We start from the raw sequence: 18,665 nt of genomic DNA on the forward strand, positions 1-18,665 counted from the left end.
TGCTCTCCCAATATGCCATTGCTGCCACCATCTGTCCTTCCCAGAACCCTATGAAAGCTAATTAACTGAAGCACTGCAGGGTTTGGATTCAGCAGAATTTTGGAGGCAAAGTTGGAAATGGAGGTGGTGGAGCCATGGAGTCGTTGGTTTCTATTGCATACTTTTTAGCTGAACCCATGAATTTCCAGTGGGCCTCCTTGGGGGAGTCAGCAAGTGTTGGTAAAGTTTTGCAGAATTAATAGGGTAACTCTTTACAAGATAACATGCATATGTCGTCTCTTTACTAATCCTGCAGGAGTTGTGCTACTTGGGGGATGAGGGCTATCAGAGCTGCTGTGCAGAGCTCTGGGGATCCCTTTCTGGAGTTGCTGATTTTAAGAGCCAAAGACCCTGGCTATTCCATGGAAAAAGAGCAGGGAACTCCAGGCATGGAGACTCTTGAAAGTCGTTTTCTACCTGGAGTAAAATATAACCCACAGTCTCTCTTTCTGTGTCACCATCAATGCTTTACTGAATCATAAACGATTGGCTAATATCTTGGTGAGGGTCCTGGGTCTCTTTAACCTGCTCCCTGGCCTTGGTCTGAAATAGCCAGAATTGGGTGACCTTCCAGGCATGCTGCACAAGGCACTTGTTTGACAGGGTTTTGGGAGAAGGTTTTGACTATGTTCTCGAAATGATGGAGGTGGAAAGGAGCTTTTTTTCAGATGGCCTACTGGCTGAGTTAATTTGTTCCTGTTTGAATGTTTGATTTTTAATGCTGCCTGGTGTATTACACTGTTGAAAGATTAATTGTCAGGGGGCCTAGAGCTCTTATGTAGGCATTTTATGTTTTACTACTATTTAAATCTAAAGAAAAAAATAACTGAAAGAAAGTTGTATTAGCGCTGAAGTGAGAGAGTGGGGCTAATGGCAAGATGTCAGTCAAAATGATTTGATTTTAAAGGCTGGCGTCACCTCATTTAGTAACATATATTTTCCATATTTTATTAGGTTACTGAATGTTACTTTATAAAACGTCTCCATAGTTCCACAAAACTCCTTCCAACAAAGTCTGAGAGGCCATTAGAGAACTATGCAACATCCACTACCATAAGCAGTTTCTCTTTTCCAGATTCAGTGAGCACTGTCATGGTGTAAGAAAGTTAAAGTATTGGTGTCTCCTGGAACTTTGAGGGGCCTGCTGTTTCTGGCATCATAGGTTACGTGGGGTGCTGAACATCGTCTGCTGTGGAAGTGACATAAACTACTAAAAAAAGTCACTTTTACTTCAGAATAGAGTGTGCCTATGGGGAGTTGTATTAGAGCTATAGCTGATCAATTTCCCTGAACAGATAAGCCCCAAGGCTTGTCTATTTGGAGGGTACAATTTCTGGGTCTGTGGCTATAATTTTGGCAGGATCCAGATGCAAAATCTGGATTTTTATGATGCAGTTGTACATCAGGGTCTGGAGCCTTTTGGTGTAACAGGAGCAATTAATCTTGTTCTATATTTAAGCAGTGAAATGTTGGGATTAGGGTGAAAAATTGGCTATATCCGGCACTGCAAGTTTTCTATGGTGATGTGCCAGGATGCCTCAGGGACCAGGTGGTTTTGTATTATTGTTTTTTTGGGGGTGGGTGGGGGGGTGTAAGAGGCATATCTACACCTGTTCTTTAGTTATGCTGTACAATTAGAGGATTTGTGCAAAACAAGGGCTGTATTTGGCAGGATTCAGGTGTAAGATCCAGGGCACCCGATCTACTATTGCTCCAGCATGAGCAGTGTTTATGGGAGCAGCTACACCTCATTTAGGCTTTGGAAACTGGGAGGTGGCTGCCCAAAGTGAGTCGACCCAGCAAGACAGCGGTTTTGCACCTGAGTCGTTGGGACACGTTTGTGCCAGGGGCCAGGGCTTTTTTGTTCTGGTGCAGCTACAGGGTGGGAGTTTGGAGAGGAAAACGGGGCGGCTCCAACCGGAGCCAGGTAGCCCCAGCTTCACCCTGCTTCTGCGCGGGAGAGGTGCCCGGCGGTGCAGGTGGGTGTGGAGGGGGGAGGGCTGGCTTGGGACCCAGCAATCGGAGGCGTCAGCAGCCACCCCGCTCCCCCTCCTCCCGTGCCGGGGATGTCAGTGTCGAGGCAGCAGCAGCCTGTGGTGCCAATCCCGGGGCAGGGCGCAGGCGGCGAGGGGATTGGAGTCACCGAAGCGTCAAGCGTGACCGCCCGAGGCCCCTCCTGCCTGCTGGGAAAGCCATAAAAAACCTCGGCGAGGCGCCGAGCCACAGACCGGAGAGTCGAGCCACTGGCAAGAGAGCGACGCTGACCTGAGCGCGGGAAAAGCCCCATCTACAGAGCCTGCCGTGAGTACCCGCGGGTTGCGCTGGTGCCGGGGATGGGACGCTGCTCTGAGCCGCTCTCCCGGGCGCTGCCAGCCCGCCGCGTGCAAAGCGGGCAGGGGACCCCGGCTCCAATCGCCTCCGCCTTCGCTGCCGGGAGGGGGTGCGGGGCGGCTCCGCGCCCCTCGTTAGCGCCGGCCCCGCGGCGGGGGTCTCTGGCGGCTCCTCGCCCACCCGGGCTCGGGGTCAGAAACATTCGTTTCTTCCGCTTTTCGGAGAAGGTGCGAAGCCTCTGCCCGTTTGCGGGAGAGCCCCGGCTTGGTGCCGCCTCCTGCCCGGGCTGGGTCCGGCTCAGGAGGGGTAAGAAACCACCCCTCCCCCCCCCACATGCTTTTTTAAAAGGAAATCAAGTTTTCCGGTGCGTGGGTCACATTTCATTGGAGGCTCCGGGTCTCTGCCTAGCATCCTCCTAGACAATCCGCTGTGTTCCCGCAGCGTGTCCTGTGTCACGCAGCTCTCCCCGCCTGGGGCTGCTGCTATAACCAGCCCCCCCCCCCCGGGTGACAACAAGTGCAACTTCCTTGCACAAGCTCAGCGCGCGCGGTGACTTTTATCCAGCGCGAGCCTCCCGTGTGGCCGATGCCCGCCAGAAAGGCTGGGGGGGGGGGGGGGGGGGGACAGACTCTGCAAGCCGTGTCCGGCTGAAACTGACAAAGTCCCGCCGCGGGGCGCTTTGTCCCGGGAAGGGGCTGCTGCTCTCTGGGCTGACGCCCGCCCTTGCACGCTCCTTTCTCCCGCCTCCGCCGCCCGGGTGTTGTGCAGATGCAGGGGACCATGCGGTTGTGGCTGTCCGTGCTGACTTTCGCCCTGTCCTTGCTGATCTGCCTGGGGACGCTGGCGGAGGCGTATCCATCCAAACCTGACAACCCCGGCGAGGACGCGCCTGCGGAGGACATGGCCAGATACTACTCGGCACTGAGGCACTACATCAACCTCATCACAAGGCAGAGGTAGGTACTGGGCACCCCAGTGCGGGCGAGCGCAGACCGGCTGTCCTGTGTGTGGGGTGAGCCTGTGTGTTCAGCAGGCTCATCCCCACCCCGTTTCTCAGAAAACAACCCGGGGAAATAAGTTCTGATCTCGCCCAGGCTCTGCTCTGTATGAGGGGCTCTTTCCCTCTGCACAGCAGCCACTAGTGAGCACTGCCCGGAGTAGGGTCTAACTCCACTAGGATCTCTAGCTCATGGGTCCTGCTACACCAGCCAGGTGGGCAGACGTGAAGGACAGTCTGGTCAAGGCTGAGGTCAGGCACCAGAGGCTGAGCATGGTCCAGTGTGGGGTATGGAAACAGCAATAGGAGAGGCGCAGTGGTGAGGGGGGCACAACTGCAGGGAAGCTAAAATGCCCGAGTCAGAGCTCTGAGCACTTGTGAATTCACAAAATGAGGCGCCCAAGAATGTAATGGAGAAAAAAATGTGATAAGGGTGAATTCCATTTCTGTAGCAACCACAGCCACCGCTTCATGATGGGGCGGTTCCTGTCTGGATTCCGCACATGGGTTTTGTGTAAGGTGGAGGTAAATGTGACCTCCAACATGAATAACATGGAATAAAGGATTGGTGGAATGGTACCAATATGGGCTCTAGAGGCTAGTCTCATCCAGTCTTGTCAGTTTTAACACAAAGAGCTTTCCTGGCTAGGGACATAAAAGTAATAGGAAGTTTATTTTATGGAGAGAGTACTGGCAGAAGCAAAGAGGGAAATGAAACATAAACTTGGAACATGAGAGTGTGAGACAGACCAGGAAAAAAAGCAGAACAATTTCACACTTCCATTGCTGCCACTGTGTCTCATATGGTGTTTATCTGGAGCGAGTGACAGTTCTTATTGTTGCTGAAGAATTGTAGTAATTCAGAAATCTTTTGTTTTGACAGCTGCTTAGTACACCAGTCACTTAACAAATAATTAAAGAGCGCATTGTGTGGCAGGCAAGCCTGCCCTTAATGGTTATCTAGGAATGGCCCTGACTTGCTCATGTTACTGCAGATGTGTGTGGTGAAACCTCCGATTGAAATGAAAGGTAAAATTACAATGTCAAATCCCTTTATTTGGGGGCATCAGTCCAATTTAGTTCAGCTGGCTAATAGAAGAGAAAGCTTCCTTTGAACCATGCGTCACCCACAAAAGCTGATGCTCTGATAATTTCCCATCTAGGGTATTGGAACCTCCTTTTTGCTGTGTTTTTGCTTTCCTCCCTCTAGTTCACATAAAATGCAGATGCCAACATTTTCTCTTCTTCTCCCGAAGGCACTGCCCATATCATCTTCCCCTTTCTTCACACACTTGAATCACTACATTGGTTTCCCACCTCTTCTCTCATATCCCATTTCCCAAATACAATTTCTTATATCAGTTGATTTATTCATTAGACCAGTGGCTCTCAACCTTTCCAGAGTACTTTACCCTTTTCAGGAGTCTGATTTGTCTTGACTACCCCCAAGTTTTACCTCGTTTAAAAACTACTTGCTTACAAAATCAAACATAAAAATACAAACATGTCGCAGCACACTATTACTGAAATTGCTTACTTTCTCATTTTTACCATATAATTATAAAATAGATCAACTGGAATATAAATATTGTACTTACATTTCAGCGTAGAGTATATAGAGCAGTATAAACAAGCCATAGTCTAAATGAAATTTTAGTTTGTATCAACTTTGCTAGGGTTATTATGTAGCCTGTTGTAAAACTAGGCAAATATGTAGATGAGTTAATGTACCCCCTGGAAGACCTCTGCATACCCCCAGAGGTACATGGTACCCCTGGTTGAGAACCACTGCATTAGACAGTATTTCAAGTGTGGATCTAGTCTGAAAAGTGACTGTGTAAAAATGACATCACCTTACTTAACAGATCCACGGCTTGCATATATATCATATTCATATCTGCTTCCTTTAGTGACAAAAATAAGATTTTACTCCCCCCCTTACCCCTCTTAGTTCTGCAAAGTCAGTATAGCGGGGGAGAATGAGCTAGATTCCATCCTAGTGTGCACATTATAAATAGAATGATTAACCAAAGTCTTTATTGATGATAAGGCATGAAGCAAAAAAGAATCAAGTTTGATTTTTATATTCCAGGTAGCAAGTAGGGGGAACAATCATTTTACTTTTAAATGGAGTAAATTTGAGTTGGAGAGTCAATTAGAGAGTTGAGAGACAATAAATGTAGAACCCTACAATGCCAGTTTCACAATGTCACTTTCCAGAATGGACCACACTGTAATCAGAGGAATGGAGACCCAAATAGGACTTAATTAAAAAACATGATGCACCATTTCTCTTGTTCAGTGCATTAACTGCACTGAAACAACCCACAGCAACAGGCTTGCAATTGGTTTTAATTTAACTCTTGCACATTTCCTATTTCAGCAATGATAGAAAATTTTGTGGCATAAACGTCTTTCAGCTCTGATCTAGGATCTTGAGTAATATTCAATATGTTCTAGCAGAAGTGTCAATAAATTTCTTTCTCTCCACCCCTTATACTTTTACAGTTTTCCCTTTCTTGTGATGAACAGCATACCTAAAGTCAAAGTTCCCCAGTGGGAACTTTATTTCATTTTATTTAGTACTGGATGATGGTTTTCAGGACTGGTTCTGACGGGTTATGGAACCCATAGGTGCTGGAACTAGGGGTGCTGGGCGTGCTGCCGCACCCCCTGGCTTGAAGTGGGTTCCATTAAAGTCAGGGTTTACAATTTGGTTCAATGGCTTTCAGCACCCCCACTATACAAATTGTTCCAGCACTCCTGATGGAACCTGTGATTGCAGGGAGACCCGTGATGAGAGGGCATAGCTAAGCTGCAAACTAAGCTTCTGTCTGTGGGACCTGGGCTGGTGTACTCAGCGTTTTCAAGCCCATGCTTGAACATCCACTCTGCATTGTAAACCTGGGTTTACAATTTCTGGACCCAGCTCTCACAGCCATGCTAATGTGTTCGTATTTGCATCCACACTGCAAATGACAGGGCTTGGACTCAAGTGACAGCAGGCTTTGACCCACCCCCTTAGCAGAGTGCTAGGAGGACCTGGGTTCTTGAATCAGACTGATTTGTGGGTGGATGGAAGAGGGGATGGGCTCAAACCTGAGTTAGAGCCTGGGCTTAGTTTGAAGTGTAGACATAGCCAGAGAGGCTCCAGGCGGGAGGAAGAGAGAATTTTGGCATGCTCATCACGTCTCACTGATGGTGAGCAAGATCCCAGGGCCTGGTCTGTACTAAAAAGTTAGGATAACCCAGCTACGTCGCTCAGTCCACACCCATGGGCTGTGCAGTTAAGCCGACCTAACCCCTGGTATAGACAGCACGAGGTCGATGGAAAAATTCTTCTGTCGACCAAGCTACCACCTCTCAGGGAGGTGGATTACCTGCACCAATGAGAGAACCCCTACTGTCAGCATAGATCGTGTCTACACTGAAGTGCTACAGCAGTACTGCTGCAGTGATGCTGCTGTAGCATTTCAAGCGTAGACAAGTCCTGAGCCTCTTACCTTACCCTGGGGATATGGAGCCCCCTAGGCCCAGCCATGAGCTTCCAGCTCACCGCACAATTGGTGAAACATATAGGAAAGGCTATGTTTGAGGGGAAAGAGGCAGAGGTAAGTGCCCTTTCTTTTTAGGTTTCCACTGCCTGCTTTGTCGTCTGATGCTTCTGTAGCTACTGATGGCATTTTTCTGCCCCATCCCTCCTGGCAACTGCTGCTGCTTTAACCAAGACCGCTTACTGTCTCTTTCCCATGGGCTACTGTTACCCACAACTACAGTAAAACCTGCCACCAAGAGTGACCATTTATGGGAGCTAGCAAAAGTGACTGGTTGTAAGAAGTGGCTTCTCTTCAAAGGTTTGCACACGGGAGAGCGGTGGCTGTTGGCGAGGCACCCAGCTCTGAAGGCAGTGCCGCTGCCAGCAGCAGCGTAGAAGTAAGGAAGATCAGTTTCCTCTTACAAGTTTGTTTTTATGGATGGGAGTAAGAAAATGTGGTCGCTGGTTGCAGATGAGAGGTGGTCACTCTTCACAGTTAAATTATAGGGGGAAAACGTTCCGTGGCCTCTGCAAGTAGTCACTCATGACAAGTAGTCTCTTGTCAGAGGTAGTCACGAAGGCATGTTTTACTGTACTTCTTCTATCCCACCTCCCAGGAGGCTATTCCCCATTCCCAGACAGGGCCCTTCTCAGCTGTACCCTCTCGCCCCAGTGGTGCCCTTGGGAACTTCCTCTGGGCCTCATCCCTGTCCTGCTGCTTGATTCAGAACCCTATCCTTCCTCGAACCATCTGCTACCCCTGTACAATGGCTTCCTTCCCGCAACTGGCACTGCCCTGCCACTTTGTTGCCTGCAGCTTCTGATCCCTGAACCTTCCCTCTCTTCTTCACTTCCCCCACGGCTTGTCACTGTCACCACTTGCCTCCCCCAACTTGTCCTTTGCATGCATTGCCATTCTGTTATAAAGAAACATACAACATATCGTTTTAATTATAAGCCCACAAGAAGGTGGAATTCCTATAGGAAGAGGCTCTAATCCAGGGGCTCTGCAGGTGGCCCTGGATGTGTCTGAACCAGCTCTGATGACTTGGGTTTCAGAAAACACTAGATTTTTTTTCCCATTTCACATCTATATCAGATCTGTAATGTGAAAAAGAGCCTTTGTTACATGCAGATTCTTTTGATATTGAGGACTTTGCAAGGTTCTGAGCACCTCCTACAATTTGCTGGTGAGCACCCTCAACCCCTACTAGAGGTGCTGAACACCTTATAGGATTTGAATTCCCAGGCCCAAATTTTCAAAAGTGGTGCTTTGGGTGCGCAATGTGAGACAACAACGGCCTGATTGTCACAAGTGCTGAGTGCTCCCCTTGACTTCAACTGGAGTTGTGGATTATCTGCACCTCTGGAAAACAGGCCTTGATGTCTAAGGGTATGTCTGCACTACAAGCACTGCAGCAGCACAGCTTCAGCACTGCGGCTACACCACTGTAACATTACTGTGGACACTACAGCGATGGAAGGGATTTTTCTGTTGCTGTAGTGAATTCACCCTCTCGAGAGGCGGTAGTTAGGTTGATGGAAGAATGTTTCCATTGACCTAGCTGCATCTACAGTGGGGGTTAGGTTGACCTAACTATGTTGCACAGGGCATGATTTTTTTCATAGCTCTGTGCTAGGTAGCTAGGTTGACCTAAGTTTTAGGAGTAGACCAGGCTTCAGATTGGGCACCAAACACTACTGGCCACTTTTGCAAAGTTGGTCCTTGATCTTTAAAATGTTAATACTATTTGATGGAAGTGGCTGTTCAAACATCTTCCATGCAGCAAACAGTAGGTTGGGATACTGTCATTGGAAAGTCTCTGAATTGTGCAAGATAGATATGGAGAAAGTACCATCTACTCTGGTGTAAAGACTTTAAGAAGGATTTCCTCCAATGGCAACTAATTCTCTTTTGTGTTCAGCCCTGGCTTTCAGTTCAGTTCTCTTGTCATTGTTCTATTGTGAACGTAAGGGCTATCCTAAGTGATAGAGACTGCAAAACTAAGGGGCCCACCCAAGCTTCGAACATTTAACATTAGAAGAATTTGCTTTCCTTTTTAGTCCTTTGCCATCTGGGCTGATCCTTCAGTCAGCACTCGATTCCATGATGGCATAACCCTATTCAGGACACGGACACAGACACACCCTGTATGGCAACACAATGCAGCACAAGGTGTTGTCCTCAATCGGGGAGCCAGGGAGCTTCAGGGACAGTGTGTGTTGAGTATCTCAAAATAAAAATCCTCTTCATGTATCTGAGCCATGTCTCCTCTCTTGCAAGGGACCCTACTCAGTCCTTTTTCAGACATAATTCTCATTGAAGTCACTGGGAATTTTGCCGAGGTATGGGCCACTGGATCCAGTTTTTAATTTGTTTAATCAATTTCTTAAAAACAAATATTTTAATCAGGGAAATTAGATTTCTCCTTAGGGGACACCCCGGTCACATCCATATTAATTGGAGTAGGTAATTAGAAACAAGTTCCTTTGTGGTGATGGAGCATAAGACATTTGATTCAGCATCACGCTTGATTGAATTACTATAATAGCATTTCACTGTGTGCGACTGGTTCTTTTCAGATATTCATTTTCAATCAGTTTATATAACAGAAATTTGCTTCCAAAACTTGAAACTGATACTATGTCTCTCTAAAGCACGGACAACATACTAAATTGACCAAGACCATGGAAAAAAATCCAGTCATTAAGATATAATGATAACAAGTCAGCCTTGTTTCCACAGTCATATATCATGGTAAACATATGAAAATCACCACACAAATTATAGCAAGAAAAGCTAAGAGTTTTTTGTTGGAAGTTTGCTTTTCTGCAATCTAGCTGAACCCACTGGAGGGACATCTTGAGGACCATTGACTTCAATGGGGCCAGGATTTCATCCCACGCATTTAGTAATTATTTTCCAATGTAATTTTACTGTCATTTTACCCATACAGTAGAACCTCAGTGTTACAAACACAGAGTTACGAATTGACCAGTCAACCACACAACTCATTTGGAACCGGAAGTACACAATAAAGCAGCAGCAGAGACCCCCTCTCCCCCCCAAAAGCAGCAAATACAGTACAGTGCTGTTAAACATAAACTTCCAAAAAATTAAAGGGAAAGCAGCATTTTTCTTCTGCAAAGCTGTATTAAGTCAATGTTCAGTTGTAAACTTTTGAAAGAACAACCATGTTTTGTTCAGAGTTACGAACATTTCAGAGTTATGAACAACCTCCATTCCCGAACTCTGAGGTTCTACTATATATCCATACAAGTAATAAACCATGATCTTTATTTCTTTACAGTGAAGGAAGTGCTCTCTTGTGGTTACCATTACTATTGTAACCTAGTGATCCCAGGCAGTAATGGATTACCTGTCAAGCTGACTGCTCATTATTGATACTGTTTTCAGAAAGGAGAAAAAGGGCACATTCCTTTACAAGAAATGGGAATTGGGATAGTTTTTTCAAGTAAATGCCCCTAATGGATTCTACTGTTTTCAGGATTTTTTTTTTTAAATGCAGGAATAAAAACACAGTTGTCAGGTTTACTAAGAACAAAGATCACACACGACAACAATTGTCATAAGAGCTTACTAAAAAAAGCTCTGATTTGCAATACAATATCTACAATGGCAAGATTTTTAAAAGTGACTAGTGAGTTTGGGTAGCTCAAGTTTTGGGTCCCTCACTTGGGACAACTTTAAGGTGCTTGATTTTCCACAGGTCTATACTCCACACATTTTGAAAATCTGGCCCCTTTAAGGCATCTCATCTCATGTTACTAATCAGTTTTGAAAATCTTGGTCTACATGTATGGTAACTTGATGCAGTATGAGTCTTTTTTTGTATTCACTATATAGTGCAGGTAGTTTTTGTGGATTTCTCACTCAATGAATTTCAGATGGAAGATACAGCACTATCCAAAACTATGCTGGAATTGAACAAAAAAACCTTAATTGCATTTGTAGAAAAGGATCATAAACCTCAGATCTGCTGTCATATTTCAACTTCTCTCTTCCTCCCTTACTTGTACATCCTCCCACACAAAAAGTGTGAATGTAGGATATCTGCTAATACCTACCAAACAAAGAAATGTTAGAAATGTCCGGTTTCTATTGTGTACATTATAACAGGTGATTATGGAAAACATTTTTATATGAGGGGTCTTGATATGTTCTAATTATTAACATATTTGTAACCAATGTGACACTAGAGTGACACATTCTCATATGAGCAAACTGGGTTCAACTAAACACCTGCTGGAGAGTTGCCTTTACTTCTGCCCTACAAAATTTTACAATAAAGGTTTGTATGAACATTCCAAAGTTAGTCTCAATTTTAAAGTTGGAGGTATGAAAAAATAGGTACTTTTTTTTTTCATTTAATAGATATGGAAAGAGATCAAGCCCAGAGACACTGATCTCGGATCTTTTGTTGAGAGAAAGCACAGAGAATATTCCTAGATCTAGGTAAGTACAAAAATGCTTTGTGATAGCTCTTATTTCAATTTAAAATGTAGCTATTTCAGTAAATGATTTTCATAGGCAGAAAATACGTAAGCATCAGAAATTAGAACACTGTATTTGGATGTCAGTTTATATATATGTATATATATATAAACAAATACAATTATTTATCCATTATTAGAACAACACAAATATCCTAGGAACATAGGGGCTATGATACCAGATCAGACCATTGGCCCAAGTCAAGTACTGTATCTTACTTTTGTCAGTAGCTGATACCTGATGTTTAAAGGAAGGGAAGAATCCCCATAATGCACATCCCTTATTGTGAAATGCTGCACAGAATACCACCCTGACTCTTGATGATGATTGTGATGTTCCCCTCTGGTGTTATCCAGACCAGTGATCTGCTAGGTCACTCCAATCCTTGACTCTGGGAGCCAGCCTTGTCCTGCTCTGCTGTGAGAATCCCCACTCCTGTGCGGTTCACGCACAGCCTCTGGCATGTAAACTGCTCCCAGCTACTTGCAACCGAAATACACTAGCCAATATCGCCGGTCTCAGATGCCACCCTAGGAACCTCCATCTTGCAGTGTCCAGTTATGCCCGCTGGACACTGCAAGCTTATATGAGTTCGTCAATTTAACAAAGAAATTGATATGTACCAGGCTTGTTATCCCAAGGGGAGTCTCTGACACACTTCAAACCAAATGCACTGCTTCAGTTAGAATAAACAAACAAATTTATTAACTATGAAAGATAGATTTTAAGTGATTATAAGTCAAAGCATAACAAGTCGGATTTGGTCAAATGAAATAAAAGCAAAACGCATTCTAAGCTGATCTTAACACTTTCAATGCCCTTACAAACTTAGATGCTTCTCACCACAGGCTGGCTGGTTGCCCTTCAGCCAGGCTTTCCCCTTTGATCAGCGCTTCAGCCACTTGATGGTGATGTCTGTAGATGGAGGTGGAAGAGAGAGGAAGAGCATGGCAAACGTGTCTCCCTTTTATCATGTTCTTTCTTCCCTCTTGGCTTTGCCCCCCCCCCTTCAGAGTCAGGTGAGCATTACCTCATCGCAGTCCCAAACTGACCAAAGGAAGAGGGGGTGACTCACTCGAGAGTCCAACAGATCCTTTGTTGTTGCCTAGGCCAGTGTCCTTTGTTCCTGTGAGGCTGGGCTGGGTTTGTCCCATACATGCCCTGATGAGGTGTGAACTGCCCCTCTGCTCTTGTGGAGTTTTTGCCTGGGCTTGCTTTAAGCCCTGAGGATACATTTTCAGCCCATAACTATATACATGAAATTACAACCTATAATATTACTATAACAATGATTACTATAATATTACCATAACAACAATGCTCAGTGCATCATGAGCCTTCCAAAGACATCCGACATGACAAACTTTGCATTAGATACCACACAATCATATTATAAGGATGTACATGGGGGTGTAGGGTGTTCCCACGAGGTCCAGAACGTTACAGTGATCCACCCACATACTGAAACATGAGGCATGTTTCTCCATTAACTGTTAATTTCCTTAGTTTTATTTTTCTCTCTGAAATCCTGGGTTCTTTTAAAATAGCTTTAGGTGGGAAAATCTGTGACTATATTAATCTAAACACAGATTATGCACAATGCTTTCTTTAAAATATTACATTTTGCATGAATTTTGTGCCTAATATTTTACAAAGTGAAAAGGTCACAAGTTGGTAAATTTTGGTTGGCACACACAAGAATATCTACATCTGAAAGTCCATGATCTGGATGTCTGATTTTACTACAACACCATATAAAACAACATTGTCCAGGGTGGCTGATTTTATTAAAGGTATTATTGACTATCTCAGTATAATTTTAATTGCTGAGGTATGACTATCAATACAGAAAGCCAGTATAAGATCTATGCATCACTGAAATTCCACTTAAATTTGATGTTGTGCGGAAAAAGCAGAACCTTAAAGATGCATAGATCTGGTGTTAGCCCTTTGCACATGGGTGAATTTCAGCCTGTAAGTATATATCCATTTAAGGTAATGGCATATCTGATTAAAATACTATAATAATGACTAAGATTAACACAGTCTTGCAAAATTCTACTTGCCGCCTCATCTGGATTGAGTCTATTTTTTTAATGGAGATGTAAAATAGTATTTTTAATCTTAATTGTAGTTAAGAGTGGGTAAGCAGAGTTTAAGCCTTGACTGTTATGTTTAAAAGGTTGGTGATAGTATGTTTACTGCAAAAGTAAACTATTTTCACAGTAGCTATGTCATAATGCCCAAGCCAGTTGTTGTGCTTCATAAGTCAATATGCATGAGCCAAATGGGAGTACTCTCGTGCCTAAAACTAAACACACATGTAAATCATTGCAGCATTGGGACTGAAGGGCCTAATCCTGCAAACCCTTTGTGTCCAGAATTCTCATTGATGCCTATGGAAGTTGTCCGTGCAGTGGACTTACAAGATTGGGCCCAAGTATAGGAAATTGTACTACAAAGTTAAAATACAGCATTATGGTTATGACGTTAAGTGCACCTGCCATGATAAAATTTATCTCGCTGATTGGATGTAAACATTAATGTAAACTGTAGTGAAATACGTTATGGAGGTTCTCTATGCTTTATAAAGACAAGGCAGAACGCTAATTCTTCAAGGAATGCTATCAGTGTCATCAGTTTGGGGCAGCACACATGTAGTGTTTAAATTTATGTAATTCCTCCATGTAATTCTTTATACATAATTCTTCCCCCCCCCCCCAAAAAATGCTACAATGCTTTATTTATAATAATAATCAGGGCCGACTCTAGGCACCAGCGTTCCAAGCATGTGCTTGGGGTGGCCCTTTTCAAGGGGTGGCACTCCCTCCGGCTTTTTTTTTTTTTGCTTGGGGTGGCAAAAAACCTGGAGCTGGCCCTGATAATAATCATTAATAACTTAAAGCTTATGAACAAAAGTAAATAAATAAACGAGTGTGCATGTGAAATGGAAGAAATTATAAGGAAGAGATTTTAGTCCAAGATTAATAACAAATAAAAGCAGTTTAAAATTAGTTCAAAACTTAAAATAAAGTAATTATGTATATATTTAAGAAATAGATGCATGCACGGGCAGCTAGAGAATAGATCTAGTTTCCCATTGCTGTACGTTTGGACATCTAAAGAAAGTTTCTCCCTTAGTGGAACATCTTTACTAGATTCTTAGAGAAAATAGATCAAAAATAAATGTGCTGGGAAACATTGAGTTTAATACAAATGACTCTCTTATGGCAACAGTGCATGGTTTTGATCTTGTGGATCCCATGTAGTCATTAGGAAATCCTTATATTGTATGTGTATTGTCTTTTGTCTCAGCTATGTTCTCCCTCTTTTTGTCTCGCTTTCTGTACACATGTAGTACAATACCAGGATACAGAAATACTTTGGGCCCACGGCATTTGCTTTAGCAAATATTTTAAACATCATTTATTTAAAATATTAAGCAATAATGCACTGTAAGATTTTAACAATCACTGCTGCTACCTTCAGATTGAGTTCTAGAAAAAACTAAATTCTGGGAGAACAGCATTATAGAATTTTGCTAAATTCAATAAGTCCTCTCTTTGCAAAATGTGTTGTTTTGTTGTACTGCTTAGTCAGAGATACAAATGTGCTAATAGGCATGTTTATATCTCTATGTGCCATAATTTTTTAGCAAAAATGCACTAAGTGTTAGCTACTAGCATCCATTGCAGAAAAAACGTTTCTTAGTACTGTAAAAACACAGCACTGATGCAGCAACGTTTAGGGGCCCATTACATAACAATGTGTGGGTATTTAGCCACCTGACTTCTATTCATTTTCATGGAAGTGGAGCAATTCAGTCTTCATACTCACATTGGAAATGTATCCCATACTCTACTAGTGGTATTAAAGTGAGAACTTTTTATTACTTTTGCCTGTTAAAAGATCATCGATTATCTTAAAATCTATTTGGTTCTATCACTAATCTTTCAGAGAAAATTTCATAAAATGTTTAATGTGTGTTACAGGTTTGAAGACCCTTCTATGTGGTGATGGAAATTTCAGCACATCGTCAAACTTTTCCTAGTTTTCAATCCATACTTATTGCTATAAGACCAATCACAGTTTATCACTCCTCAGTGCATGCAACCATTGTACTAAATTCTGTAGCATTTTTCCTTCATCATACTTGTATATACATTTATTTAAATAATTTATTTGTGCATTCCACAATGTAACATACTAAATGAAAGACAACAACACTATTATTGGCATAGTAAAGATTTGTTTTAAACTATTAAAACTGAATTATAACCTCTCTGCAGTCTAAAGTAGCATGTACAGTGATCATTTCACAAATATTAAAATAATAATTGTGAAAGGTGAAATAATTACAACACTTACCTGGGCCTTTAATTCAATTTTTCTGTTTTGATTTATACAAATTTATTTATGTTTCATAACATCCAATATATCCTACATAATTTAGGAAAATAAAATGATCTGGAAAGTGTTTTTTCATACTCGTTATACAGAACAATTGTTTATTATTTACATTAACCCATATATTAAAATTAATAGCATTTTCAAAATACAAAGAGGTTTAATTCTGCTAAACTGTCAAGACTGATTAAGAGTTCAAATTTAAAAAATGGAATCTCTTCATTTTGGCAATATACAAAGTGACAGGAAACAATATAATTCCTAGGTAATATTGCAATATGAATTTGGAAGTGTTTGAGAGTTAATAGTTGATTCCATGAAAAGCTACCTAGTGAATGGTTGATATTTCCTTTGTGACACAAAGTTTTGAATAACTGAATCCAACACAAATTTTTTTCTTAATTTCTGTCCTAGACATCCTTTCCATGAGCAGAGAATACCTAAATCAGGTACAATGGTATTTTCTTTGGTGTTTATTCTCCAAATGTTCCATGTGTAAAATTCCCATTACCCTGGTGGGAGAGCTACTGATGCTTGTTGAGTTGAAAATAACCTTAATGTTTTCATTCAAAACTACTTAATGTTATAACAGCGTTTTCTACTCTCATTCTATATATGGTTCTGTCATTGTCAGAGATTCAGTGTGGAATATTGTTAGTAGCTGTTTGTATTATATTTGGCCTCTTATATAGAGTGGCACAGATTCTGGTCCTTGGTCCCTGATATTTTAGCATGCTACCCCTTATTTATACATCAGAGATGAGTGCATAGGGATCGTGTGAAAGAACACAGCCAGAATTGTAAGTCAGAGAAAAATCTGCTTGGAAGTTTGATGTATAAACATTTCATATCTGTTTTCCAAATATTGTTATATGGCTAAAACACAAATACATCTATACAATTTAAGTGGGTTTTTAATCTGCTCATTACAGATACACACTGGATGTGTTGTTACATTTTGCAGTTCCTCGACATTTGCCAGTTACTGTATGTCACGCCTACTTCAGTGAAACATTAAAAACATATTCATTTAAAGAAAACACGCAGATGGTATTTTAATAGGCAAACTGTTTCAACACCTACATTGTCACTTTATTGATTTAGACGATATAGTTGGTCTATTCTGGTGCATTCTTTACAAAAATTGAATTTAATGAGATATATATTGTATTTACCACTGATTTCTGGCATTGTGTATAATAAATACATTAGTGATCTTGGGGGACTATGATTTGATGGTATCGAGGATGTTAGTAGATCCCATGATTGTTAAATTAGAGTTGCCTAGCATTATCTTCAATATATATGCCTGAATGGAGAAAGGAACGGTTAAAGGAGAAACATATCCACAAGTTACTCACTATATGCAGTCCCACCTAATTCTATGAATTTTCTTCATCTTATGGAGCACACACCTGTGTACAAAAGCTAGTGAGATCTCTAAGATGTTAAGTTTTATTTACCTTATTGTTTTAATGAGGCATCGATGATAGAGGCAAAGCAATCAAACAACATGGTACCGAATGATATTATATATACTAATATGGTTCTTGGATTTTCTTTCTAAATCTTCCTGTGTTGCAAATGAAGCTCTTATAGTATTGAGTGAAACTTGCCTTCTGAGGAGCTGTCTTTGTGTACCTCATCTTCCAAATACTGAAGAAACTGAAACATTGAAAATCATGAGACAGGCCCCCAAAATTACGAAACTATCTTAAAAATAATGAGATGTTAAATAGTAAATTTGGGGTTCTTTTGATTTGCCTTCTGGTTTTTGAGCCTTTAGGATTTATGTTTTCAAACTTTTCCACAGCCATGAGGGGTAGACCCTAATTTTTTCTTAAAAAAAAAAAAAAAAGCTGAGATTCATGACTCCAGAAGTTTGAGGCTTTAAGAAAATGAGAAACTCACAATAAAATCATGAGAGTTGGCAACACTGTATTAGTTTCACTGGGAGTTCTGGATTCATAAGAAATGCAGTGTGAACCAGGGGCAGCACAAATAGGGAGGATTTATGCAGAAACTCATGCATGCGCACGGAGGTTGGAAGGTGGAGGCAGCTTGAGGGGCTGACGCAGCATCCAGGATCAGGCCACGGAGCAAACGGAAACTGCTGGGACCCCCTTCTTAGCCTTAGTTGGCTCCCTACCCTGTTGAGTCTCAATAACTTCCCTTGCTCCACCTCTGTCTCCTCCTTCACAGTGAACTTCCGCCTACCCCTGCAGGGTGAACCATATAAGTGACAGGCCAGTTATTATATTGCATGTCTACCTTTACTACAGGCAAATCTCCAAAATATACGTCCGCCCAACTCCGATTTATCCAAAGAGAGGGTTTCCAAAATAAGACATCTATATATCCGGTAGATCCTATTTGTAAAAGGAAAATTATACACACACAATCTACTAAAAACGCCACCCCATTTTCTGCTGACTCCAGGAGTCTCCTGCACAACAATGAATTAATTCCTCCACCCACCGCAGTCTTCCACCCCTAAAAGGCAGCTCCCCTTCTTCCTAATTCAGACCCTCTCTGTGTTGCAACATGATTTTGGCTGGGGCTGCAGTCTGCCAATGGTGATGACTCCAGCCCTCTCTCAAAACTCAGTCCTACCTGGGGCAATAGCCGTGCCCTTGCTTTGATTGGCACCCTTTCTTGAGGTAGAGCAGCCAATCAGAGCTGCTGCAGGAGGCAGGCTGAGCTCTCCTTCCCCTCATCGGTGGGGAGGAGTTTTTGGGTAGGAGAGGGAGTAGCCTTCATCATTCTCCCAGGAGGGAAGGAGTCCAACAGCAGCTCTGCCCTTCCCCTCCTGTGCAAATGGCTCAGTCTGCTTTCTGCTC

General features: G+C 42.6%; 1 protein-coding gene across 2 annotated transcripts; it reads left to right on the top strand.

Annotated features, from left to right (window-relative positions):
• The first annotated feature begins 1,669 nt into the window (after positions 1 to 1,669).
• NPY (neuropeptide Y) lies at positions 1,670 to 17,042 on the top strand. 2 transcript variants are annotated; one of them, XM_005290867.5, is made up of 4 exons: positions 1,670 to 2,340; positions 3,145 to 3,326; positions 11,299 to 11,379; positions 15,411 to 17,042. In XM_005290867.5, the coding sequence occupies exons 2-4, from the start codon at positions 3,151 to 3,153 to the stop codon at positions 15,433 to 15,435; spliced, it is 282 nt and encodes a 93-aa protein (XP_005290924.1). In that variant the 5' UTR covers positions 1,670 to 2,340; positions 3,145 to 3,150; the 3' UTR covers positions 15,436 to 17,042. The 2 variants fall into 2 exon arrangements, with proteins under 2 accessions (XP_005290924.1, XP_005290923.1); XM_005290866.5 differs by having other exon boundaries at positions 1,672 to 2,340; positions 3,139 to 3,326.
• Positions 17,043 to 18,665: the final 1,623 nt, after the last annotated feature.

Source organism: Chrysemys picta, chromosome 2, assembly GCF_011386835.1.
Source record: "Chrysemys picta bellii isolate R12L10 chromosome 2, ASM1138683v2, whole genome shotgun sequence".
NCBI classification, from domain to species: domain Eukaryota; kingdom Metazoa; phylum Chordata; order Testudines; family Emydidae; genus Chrysemys; species Chrysemys picta.

Coding starts and splice junctions, on each gene's coding strand:
- NPY (XM_005290866.5), top strand. CDS start 3,139: ATGCAGGGGACCATGCGGTTGTGGCTGTCCGTGCTGACTTTCGCCCTG. Junction 3,327..11,298: donor AACCTCATCACAAGGCAGAG/GTAGGTACTGGG, acceptor TTCATTTAATAG/ATATGGAAAGAGATCAAGCC. Junction 11,380..15,410: donor GAGAATATTCCTAGATCTAG/GTAAGTACAAAA, acceptor TGTGTGTTACAG/GTTTGAAGACCCTTCTATGT.